Here is an 11,875-nt window from a genome sequence, read left to right as displayed (position 1 = left end):
TTGAGAAGACCATGTAACACCGAATTGTCATCATTTAAAAAAGGTGATAAAAGCAATTCTTCTTCAGATTGGATGAGATAAGTATAGCTGTCAGAGATGTTACACTGATGAATGAATACAGTTGCTGAAATGTTTAGGTTAATGTTCAGTTCCCAGTCAAAAACTCCTTTAAGTCTGGTCACGAAAAAAATAAAGATACATTTCTGGAGGCAACCAAAAATATAAGGACATTCACTTCTCCACAAGTTAAACAATTTTAAGGCAATAGGAACAGATAACATGAATAACATTTTATGTGGAACACAGACTCTGATTTCTGATTCCTGCAGTTATAAGCCACCATTTAACTATCCTAGTTTTCATAAATTCTACAAGGACCAGGACTGGCAGTCATATCTTTTTAAATGCATAATCTTGCAATGTGCCTTTAATTCTGAGAGTCTTGTTAAACAGAAAAATAAAAAATTAATGTAGATGTGTTTTAAATAGACACCGTGTTTATTAAGCAAACAAAGTTTAAAGAATATTCAAAAATTAGGCTCAGGATGATAAAATCCTTCATTTATTGGTAATAAACACCCATGGGTGTCACTGCTGCCAAAGTGCTCAGAATCAAAGGCTGCTAATTAATTTATTGTTTGCACAAACTGAAGAAATCTATCACCACTGCGCTCTTTTAAACCAATGCAGGAATGAATATCTAAATGACCATCTGGGTGTAGCTGATCTAATGGTTTAAGTTACCAGACTTCATCAACTGAATGTGCCTTTCTACTCAAGGATAAAGTAAATAACATGCCAGATGCAAGAATCTATTTATAATATTTTAAAATAAAATTGTACAGTATGTATTCCTTGGCCACTTTATAATGATTAAATGTAGTGATATTCTATGCAAGATTTACTTATCTGTCTGTGTACCCGTTTTCACATGTACCCTCACTAAAAACCTTTTTGAGTTTTTCTTGGGTAAGAGAAAAAGAAGCTAACAAGGTTTGGAGAGTGTTCAGTTTGGAGACCTAAGGGATGGATGATGAACGTTTGAAATGATTTGACTGCGACCTTGGACACACATTGGATTGGCTCGCCACTGTACAAAAGTGGTCAGGAACTTAACCAGAAGCTCTAAACTGACATCATCTGTTTTTACCTGCTTTATTATCAATCTTTAATTTAATATTGTTTTTTTTGTATCAGTATGCTGCTGCTGGAGTATGTGAATTTCTCCTTGGGATTAATAAAGTATCTATCTATCTATCTATCTATCTATCTATCTATCTATCTATCTATCTATCTATCTATCTATCTATCTATCTATCTATCTATCTATCTATCTATCTATCTATCATGGTTCTCTCCCAGAAAACTCTGGGAAGCAGGTCCAGGAGTTTAAGTACCTTGTTCTAATTTAATAAAGCACACTACTACTTTAAAGTTTGGTATGATTAAACACTATAACAAATAGAATACAGGTAATTAAATTAATCTGATTTGTGACTTAAATTACAAAAGGACATATATGAAAAATCCCAATAATGCCAAACAGTAAAACATGAAAGATCTACAAAAAAAAAAAACCATACATAAGCATACCTGCAGTTTTTTATTTAATACAGATATGCATTTTAAAGCATCATGTCGTAGAGCAGTTGGCCACAGACTATGACGATACCACCGAGGTCTGACACTTGGTCATTTACTGGCAGCCATATGTCCAGGTTAAATTTCCATTCAAAGATACAAGCATACATAGATGTCCTTTTAGATGTGCTTAGTTACAGCCCATCCTCGTAGGACCAGACACAAGGCAGGAATCAGCCCTGAATGGCATGGCAGGCTGTTGTGGGATGAAGGAGTAAAAGCAAATCACCCAAGAAAATCATACACAGAGAACACAAAAACTCCCCATACAGTACATGATGACAGAATATGGGATTCAAACTCAAGATGCTGGATCCATGAGACACAATATTTACCATAGTAGCAACATGCCACTCATTCAAAGATTAATCGTTTTAGTTATTCTTGCAGTTTTTACAGAATCTGACATTTTAAAATCCTGGTTTTTGTTCTGGAGTAAAACTGTAATGTTTGGTTCTTGCTTTTATTCTTTCTAAAATTTCAAAATTTAATGAAGAGAAAATCCTTTAATTGGTGCCCTGCCCGGGGTTTGTTTCCTGCCTTGGGCCCTATGTTGGCTGGGATTGGCTCCAGCAGACCCCCGTGACCCTGTAGTTAGCATATAGCGGGTTGGATAATGGATGGATGAATGGAAAATCCTTTGAGCAATCCTACAATAAAGCAATACAATAGTCTCTTCTGCCTGATAAAATGTAATCAACTATTTTTCAAGTATATGCATTTTAACGAGCTGCATTAATTTCTCAAAATGTGTAACCTGAGGAAATAATCTTTTAATTGAAATCAGTGTCTGGAGTAACACATACATTTTAAATGGTCTCAGACTAACTAAAGTTCAACCCTTTGTATTAAATATTGTCAGTATTGTCTCATTATTTTCAGAACTGCCATCCAATTCAAATTAAGCTTTAAGGTTTTCAGTATATTAAATGGTGCAGTACGCTTAAGACAGGTTTATTTACGTACCTCATAGGTCTCTTTCATAACTGACCCCTTATTAGCAAAGGGCAGGCACTGGTTAAATATGTTCAAGACATGAACTAAAATGGTTTAATTAACAGGACAAGTATTTCTATTCTGAATGTTTGTAACTGAAATCTATAGTATGATGAGGAGCATGAGTAGGATCTCTCACGATTTAGAAAAACAAAACCTCAAATTCATTTGGTATAGAAATTTTTCAAGTCAAGTTTCTATGTGTTTAGAAGCTCTTCAAACTTTGTGGTTTAAACAAATTGACATTAACTGGAACAGGTTTCTTTCTTAATGTGTAGATGTTTAACAGACAGTGATGTCTTGATGTGAAGGAGTCATTTTTGTACCTGGGGTATTACTAAATTATTTAAACAGCCACACCTCTTATAAAAAGTGACTTTAATTCAAGGTCAAAGTCTGTTTTCTATATCATGGCTACCAAGTGATTTTGAATAAATAACAAAAAGTAATTTTAAGTTTATTTTTAAACAGTGATTGTGGATAGACGTGAGAGTAAAATGAAATTTGGGACAATATACCACACATTATGCATTTAGGGTTGCAGAGGTGCGCCCTGAATGGCAGCCTAACTAGAAAACAAGGACATTTTCTAGCTAATGCTTTGGCAAAAACCAAAAAACAAAACAACGGAGAGCACACTGGTTATAGTTACTGCCACCCAGCTCCAGAAGACTGAGGTTGAGTCCTGGCCTGTTCACTGTTCATGTGGAATTTGTAGGTTCCCCTTGTGGGTGTTTTTTTTTTTTTTGCTTTTTCCTCTTAAAGACATCTGTGTTTGGCTAACTGACAACTCAAAATTAGTCTGGTGTCGGTGAGTGTGCTCATGTACCTCATGCTGCTAGGACAGGCTTCCACCTGTGGGATTAAGCTGTTTTAAAGATGGATGGATGACCGGTTTGAAGATGTTTAATTAAAGTGTGGACTTCCCAATGACAGGTGACATGCATGTTCATATAGGGGACAGCTGAAGGGCTCTGGTGAGTATAATTCTATGGCCGCTCCAGGGGCTGGCACTGTGTCCTAATGCCTTTCTCTTTTCCTCACTCTGCAGACTGGATGATTGATGACTAGAACACCTCTGACATCACTTCCATTGTCTGTCCATCTGAACCCGCCTCTTCCTTTCTGAATGGCCAAAAAACCAGAACCTCCATTATCTTGGGACAGTTCTGTTTTGGCTCAACATCTACAAAGATGACTTCCACAATAATTGCATGTGTTTTATTGATTCTTCAAAACCAATTATATGGGATGACCAGGCTGGTGCCCCAACTCTTTATCATTGTCATTTGTTTCTCTTAAACTGGTTACTTAAATTGGTCTTAATAAAGTATTTTCTATATGAGAATGTTCAACATAATTTCTTACTCTCCACAAATATTTAATTACAAATGAGATATTGTAAAAGATTGCCCCCCATAATATTTGTGTATTTAAAACTGAGACAGAATCAGATGTTTATGTAACTCCAAGATATTCCCACTTGAATGATCTCCTCCAAGTCGAGAGCTCTCTACCTAATCAGTTTGGCGGCGAGTTTATTCTATAGAAGTGGACTGTTCTGATTACGGTCATCCTCTATAACATCCCGCAAGGATCCTAATCATCCGCTTGGTAGCTGACCTCTCATGCTGGACAAACTGTGTTGTGCATCTCAGACAAATTCTCATAATATTATGTGTAATCAAATATTGTACCAGTGTATTTGGAGGCTTTCAGCAAGTAATCTATTTTTATTTATAGTGCAGTGGATTTTTTTTCATTATTTCAATGCTCCTTAGAAGACCTAATTTAGTTTAGCTTGAGGCTACATTGAATTTGACAATTTATCTCTGGCATATGGATTGCTTTCTCTTACAATACTTAATTCCAGGACTTTGCTCTGTTTCCCCAAATGACCTAAAAAATTTTAATTAATTCTTATGTAAATACTTTTGTATTTTTTGTGAATAGCATTTTGACTATATATTTCTTCACCTCAGGATTCCCCGAAATTCACATAGTTGTACATAAAGTACATGCTCATTGTTAAAGAAGAAAGTGGTAAAATAGTTTCAAGTATTTGACTGTTTTTATAGCCTATGACAGTGTCAAAGTGTTAATACTAATGAAAATGTTCTGATGAATATTTATTTCTTTTCTTAAAAGACATTTGCTGAATGTACGGAGTCATTTATGTTGTTTTTCTGTTTCAAACGTATGCTGTGCCAGTTATTCAATGTATTATATATATGAAATGTGTTATCAGTATGTAGTATGTTGATAAAGCATAACCCTACATTTTCAAACCTGATTAATCTAATTCAGGGTCACAGAGGTCCAGAGCCTACCCCAGAAGCACTGGGTGCGAGGCAGGAAACAGCCGTGGACAAGGCACCATTACATCGCAGGGCCCACTCGCACACACTCCCACATTGGGTCAGTTTGCAGTTGCCAATTCACTAAACACCCATGTCATTGGAGATGAGAAATTCCAATGTACCCAGGAAAACTCCCACACAGACATGGAGAGAACCAGCAAACTCCACATGGACAACAGCGAGGTGCAGGAGTCAAACCCATGAAGCTGGAGCTGGGAGGCAATAAAGCAGCTAAATTAATGTAAACTACACAAACATGCTTTTAAATGAGCATATATTGAAACACCTTTGATATGTCATTCTACACTTATTACTGCATATAATGATTATTCTCAAGTTTTCTTTATTTCAGTTGCTCTGAGTGGTTAGTTGTGATATGTTGCATCAGGTTCTGTCTCAGATTAAATTAACACATATTTTTACTACTAAAATTATTCAAAAAGAAATGGTAAGAAACAATACTTGCCATTAAATTTTTCATTTATTGAGTTTTTAAAGTTAAAGGTATGAATCTTGGGGCGGCACAGTGGTGCAGTGGGTAGCGCTGCTGCCTCGCAGTTGGGGGACCTGGGTTCACTTCCCGGGTCCTCCCTGTGTGGAGTTTGCATGTTCTCCCCGTGTCTGCGTGAGTTTCCTCCGGGCGCTCCGGTTTCCTCCCACAGTCCAAAGACATGCAGGTTAGGTGGATTGGCGATTCTAAATTGGCCCTAGTGTGTGCTTGATGTGTTTGTGTGTGTCCTGCGGTGGGTTGGCACCCTGCCCGGGATTGGTTTCTGCCTTGTGCCCTGTGTTGGCTGGGATTGGCTCCATCTGACCCCCGTGACCCTGTGTTCAGATTCAACGGGTTGGAAAATGGATGTAAGGTATGAATCTTAGCACCTGCATTAATGGATCATATTCAGGTTTAAATATTCATAACAAATGCCACCTTTCTTAATCATCCATCCATTTTCTATTCCCTCATATTTCATTGTAGATTGATGGAGACCTACAGATTACTGCAGCTACTTTGGGTCCAAGGCAGGAGCCAACACTAAACAGAATGCTGGTCTACCACAGGGCACACCACATATGCTATCAGACCTGCACTCACTCTGCTCATCCCAGGACACCATAGCATGGCTAAAGAGCACAAGATGAACATTTTTGAGATTCAGGTAAAATTTGGAGCTCCAAATTTCTTGACGTTTGAGACGAATGGAGGGGTGAGTGTCAAGCCAATAATCCAGAGTTGGCTTCCACCATGTGATGAACACCTAGCCACCCTGTCATGGAAGAAGTGGAATTGCAGTATGAAAAAGAGATAATACATATACTTGTCTCCTTCATATTTGTTCATTACTGACTTAATGTTACAATGGTGTACCCCATGCTTTACATACTAGCAGTGTGTCTTGATAATAATGAACCAGTTGTCCTTGCTTTAAAGATTATCATGATTATTATTATTTGACAGCAACTTCAATTTACTGGCTAAAAAAGTAGTTTTGTTATAAGTTCTTAACAGAGTGTTAACTTCTGTTTTTATGCCATATCTTTACAAACACATGCACTGTATATTTTCACACACATATGCACGCACATGGAAGGCAGCTTAAGGTCCCTGGTGATGGTAATTACCCACCAAACCAGGAGTTGGCTCTGTGGACTAATGCCTTCTCTCTTCCTCCCTGTGCAAATTGGAAGACTGACAGCCACTCCACTGCTGATATCACTTATGTTTTCCACCCCCTTGGGCCTGCCCTTTCCTGCCAAGACACCACATTACCTGGACCAGGCCATCTTCCGACATTCCTATTCTGACCTCCCATCTGAGAAGATATAATCCGCAACTCGTGGCATGCTTTGTTTTTTCAACCTTTTCAGTTATACAGGGTCACCCATATATGCCAACTCTTTATAATGTAGTTGTGTCTCCTCTACAATTTATTATACATAAACTCCTTTTGAATTTGCCTGCCAAGACCACATAGGGGTGGATGATGCTGTCATGTATTTTCCGAATACAGCCTACTCCCTTCTGGAGATACAGTGTAGTTGGGACAGGATGTTGTTTGTTGACTTCTCTAATCAACACTTTACAGACTAAACTGCTAGGGGAGAAGCTCCTGTCAAGGCGGGTAGATGTTACAATTGAGTTCTGGATAATGGACTATTTAACTGGTAGACCATAGTATGGGCAGCGCCATGATCATGAGTAGCACAAGGTTTCCATGGGAATCTGTACTGGCTCCCTTTCTGTTTACCATGTATACCTCAGACTTTAGATACAGTACTAAATCATGTCATCTGCAGAAATTTTTGGGTGACAGAGCCATAGTTGGGTGTATCAGCAGTGTGCAGGAGAATGAATAGAGTACACTTGTGAAAGACTTTATAGATTGATGCAAATTGAACCTCAAAATCAATAAAACAGAAGATGTAATCACAAACTTCAGGAGGGCCAAGTCTGCTCTGCCCCCATCAATTTCCCCATTGATGGAGAAGATGTGGAGGTGATCTGGACATATAAATACTTCAGGGTACATCTAAGCAACGGGTTTGAGTGGAGTACCAACACAGAGGCTGTATACAGGAAGGGTCAGAGTCACCTCAGTTTCCTGAAGATGTTGAGGTTGCTTTGAGTATGCAGGACCCCTTACATGTTTTCTACCAGTCTGTAGTGACCAGTGTAATCTTCTATGCGGTAGTGTACTGGCGATGCCAATAGACTAAATAAACTGATCAAAAAAGCTAGTTCAGTCTTGGGAGTGAGGCATGTCGGAGTCATTGAAGGAAGTCGTAGAACAGAGGTCACCCAGGAAGCTGCTTTCTATTCTGGACAATGGCTCTCACCCCTTGTATAAGGTTTTGGCTAAGCAGAGGAGCACATTTAGTAACTAGTTGAGACAACTGTGCTTCTCCAAGGACCACTATGTGAGATTATTTCTACCCTCAGTCATAATAAGTCACCCCTGGGTCGAGGTGTCTTTGTTCTCTGTGTGCTGAATGGTAGCGAGCTGAACTGGCAGACATCCTAACAGACAATGACAGCCAGTGATTGACATCCTGTACTGTCAAATTGTAACTGATGTGTACAATATGTGTAATTCTAATCACTTTACACTTAGTAAACACCTACACCTCATTTCCTACCTTATTAGTATAATTAAGATTATTATAATTTTTGATATACTTATATTTGTGCCTTTTCTGTCTGCTGCTGTAACCCTGAAATTTCCATCAGGACTAATAAAGGTTTCTATGTATCTATCATTAATATTCTAAGAAAACCACCAATGAACATTGTTACTGTTGTATTGTTTATTCTCAATACATAAGAATGGAATACTTTCAAATCCTTACTAATATGTCTTAAAATTATCGCTGTATTTAATTTTCTTTTAAACCACACCATATTTTAATGCACACAGTAAAATTACATATTGCTTGTGGTATTCCTTTTCACTTTGAGTCTGGTCATAACGGATGTATTTTTGCTTCATCTTTTCTTTGACTAATATGAGATGCACAGCTAGTAAACAACGTCTCTTCAGCTTTCCAACAGATGTTCAGATGAGTCTGCAGCTGCACAGAGTTCAAAAGGTGGCAGACGCACATTTCAGTCCAGGAGGAATCTGTGTCTTCTCTGAATCCTGATCAGTGGTGTGAATTTGTAACGTTAAAGGAAAAAGACAAAAAGAATCCAGGAGACTGTAAATCTTTTAGTAACCAGGAAACACAACCAGGTGTGTTAGCGATTGGGCACAGTAACACAGTTCACATGAACTCTACTGTTCATTAATTAAACCGGCGTATAACACAAGGTTATTTTGGGTAATGAATGTTTTACACTTTTAATTTGTTTGCCTACAAAACACCTCTGCAGAGATCGTTGTATTCAAACACATGCATGTCTGTCAGTTTATAAATGCTAAAGTAGGAGGCTTGTGTGAAATGAGTGGGTTTCCACTTCCTAGAAATCTATTATGCTACTAAAATAAATGAGCAAACGAATGTGTAGCGCATAAGGCCCTAGCTAGTTAAATTTAATGCTGTCTGAAATGCGGCTGCAGGAGAATGAATTTTTTCTATTAATAACATGGGGATTGACTTATGTTTTAATCCAATATTCTGCACTTTTTTGCATGCTGTCTATTATTTAATCAACATGGAAAGACAGATAGATAGGTAAGAAAGGCACTACATGGTTGGTAGATAGATAGATAGATAGATAGATAGATAGATAGATAGATAGATAGATAGATAGATAGATAGATAGATAGATAGATAGATAGATAGATAGATAGATAGATAGATAGATAGATAGATAGATAGATAGATAGATAGATAGATAGATAGATAGATAGATAGATAGATAGATAGGGAATATTTCAATGAGAATACCTGACATGTGTAAAATGAAGCTTTAGCTTTCTTTTGGTGTTACTTGCACAAATATTGCAGTGGTGTTAACCATTCATATGTGTGTTATACTTTGGTATGTTAGTACCTAAGAACATCATTAATTGTCATGAATTTAATATGCTACTAAAGGAACTGACCAGACTCGCATAGGCTATAATCACAAGTAAATCTTCTATTACATTTCCTGGAAATGGAGACAATGAAGCATTATGGCGTGTTGAGGTCTACCGTTGGTTGCTTGAATTTCCTTTTTCCAATAATATCTGGAGTGTCTGAGGGATGCCTGCAATATAAAGGTAAAGATTTGAGTATCAAATAGAAAAAATGTCATAATTTGAAGTTTCATAGCATTAGTTTGCTACCACCAACATGTATAGTGTCTATAGTGCCTGCTCTTAATTCATGGTTAAGTACACAGATTCGTTCTTTGATTAAGCATGTATAACATACTGTATAAAATGTAATATTCTCAAATGTTCTTTATCCAGTTCAGGGTTGTGGGGGCTGAAATATCACTATGAGATCACTCACACATGCACACCCACCGTAGCAAACTTAAGAATCCTCAGTTAACCTAACTTGCACACCTTTGACAAGGAGAGAGGAAAATGAGGAGAAAAAACCCACACTGACTCACGAGAACATGCAAACTCCCCTCAATCCGTAAAAAATGTATTTATCTTAAGGAAGATCTTCCCTAATGTTAAGATTCTATAATATATGATCCATCACAGAGTCATCAAACATAATTTTTCATTCAGTGCTATGCCAGCCACACAGCCTGTTAACATTTAAGAAAATGTCTTAGAAACAAAAAAATTTCTAGTGAAGCCAAAACAAACAGCAATCAATTTTTTGAACACTACTCCAGTAAACAGATGATGAAAAGAGAATTTAAGAAACCTCAGGGACCAAAAAAAGAGAAATTATTAAAATGAAAAGGAATTAGTAAATAGACTGAACAAATATTTCATGCAAGTATGTGTAAGGAAGAATTGAATTGAATGTCCAATGAAGAAGTAAAACTAAACTCTGAGTTTAGAGTCAGATGTGCTTCAAGTCGTCAATATGTTGGAAGACTAAAAAAAACACTGAACCTGATGGGATTTTAAAAACTGCATTGAAAGAAATGAAAGGCAAATTTGGGCTGTCACTTGGGCAGAAAGGAGAAGTACCAGAGGACTGGAAATCTTGAAGAAGGGAAACCAAATGGATCCTGATAAATACAGACCAATAAGTCTTACTTCTGTACAATGACAAATTATGGAGACAATAATAAGAAAAAAGCTAAGTACTTAAATGAAAATAATATACTAAATAACAGCCAGCATGTGTTAATGAAAGGAAGATCCTGCCAAACAAATCTTTCAGATTTTTGTGAACAGCTAAATGGAGTAGTTGACAAAAACAAAACATATGGCATAATTTACCTAGACCTTCAAAAAGTCTATGATATGGTGAAATACTGAAGATTGATTCTTAAACTAGAAGCTGTAGGCATCAGAAGTATCTGACAAAATTGGATTTCATGTTGGTTAACTGACAGAAGACAAAGAGTACAGTTAAGAGGAGAATGCTCCACATGGAGTTAGGTCATCAATGGAGTCACTCAGGGGTCTGTCCTTGGACCATCAATGATATTGATTCTGGTAAAGTGAGCAAGCTTGGGCAATTTGCAGATGACACTAAAAATTGAAGAATGGCAGACACTGGGGAGGCAGCAAAAAAAATCAGAACTGGGTGAGCACTTGGAAAAGGCAGTTTAATGTAGAAAAGTGCAAAGTGCTACACATGGGCAAAAGATAAATACATTATAAATAGAAGACAGGAGACACTATTATACAGGAAGCAAACTCTGAAAAGGACTTCAGGGTTTATGTTGACAGAATATTTTCACTGCCTATGCAATATGTGGAAACAAATAAAAAGGCAAATAAATAAATAAAACCTTTAATATAAATCAAGGGACATTATGCTTGGATTTTATAATGAACTACTGAGACCGCATCTGGAACATTGTGTGCAGTTCTGGTCACCACACTACAAAAGAGACATCGCAGCACTTGAAGTTCTGCAGAGGAGAGCAACCAAGTGCATCTCAGGACTTAAAGATATTTCATTCTCTAACAGACTTAGAAAATTAAACCTATTTAATCTCTAGCAGAGGAGACTGGTGTGGGGACCTTATTGAGGTTTTCAGAATCCTAAAGTAGATCTAGCAGAATTATTTCCGCTTAAGGAAACCACATATTTGAGGACACAAGTGAAAATTAAAAGGGAAGGGCGTTTAAGACTGAAGCCAGGAAGCACTTCTTTACACAAACAATTGCGGGAACCTAGAACAAATAACTGAGACATGGAGTTGAAGCAGAAACCTTTAAAACCTTCTCGTTTTTCAGATTTCTTATGTTTTAGTCTTAGCTTCTAGTTATATTAGTTATGCCCAGTATGTAAAAAGAATAAACACAAGA

At 37.2% G+C, this 11,875-nt stretch overlaps 1 protein-coding gene across 1 annotated transcript in view; it reads right to left on the bottom strand.

Annotated features, from left to right (window-relative positions):
• Window positions 1-9,591: 9,591 nt before the first annotated feature.
• The window catches only part of kncn (kinocilin), a 60,872-nt gene continuing 58,588 nt past the window's right edge, over window positions 9,592-11,875 (bottom strand). The window contains exon 5 of the mRNA XM_028810588.2: window positions 9,592-9,687. Within this exon, the coding sequence (XP_028666421.1) occupies window positions 9,612-9,687 (76 nt within the window). The 3' untranslated portion in view covers window positions 9,592-9,611. The remainder of the gene's footprint in view (window positions 9,688-11,875) is intronic.

Source organism: Erpetoichthys calabaricus, chromosome 10, assembly GCF_900747795.2.
Source record: "Erpetoichthys calabaricus chromosome 10, fErpCal1.3, whole genome shotgun sequence".
NCBI classification, from domain to species: Eukaryota; Metazoa; Chordata; class Cladistia; order Polypteriformes; family Polypteridae; genus Erpetoichthys; species Erpetoichthys calabaricus.
This window is presented reverse-complemented; position numbering and strand designations above follow the sequence as displayed.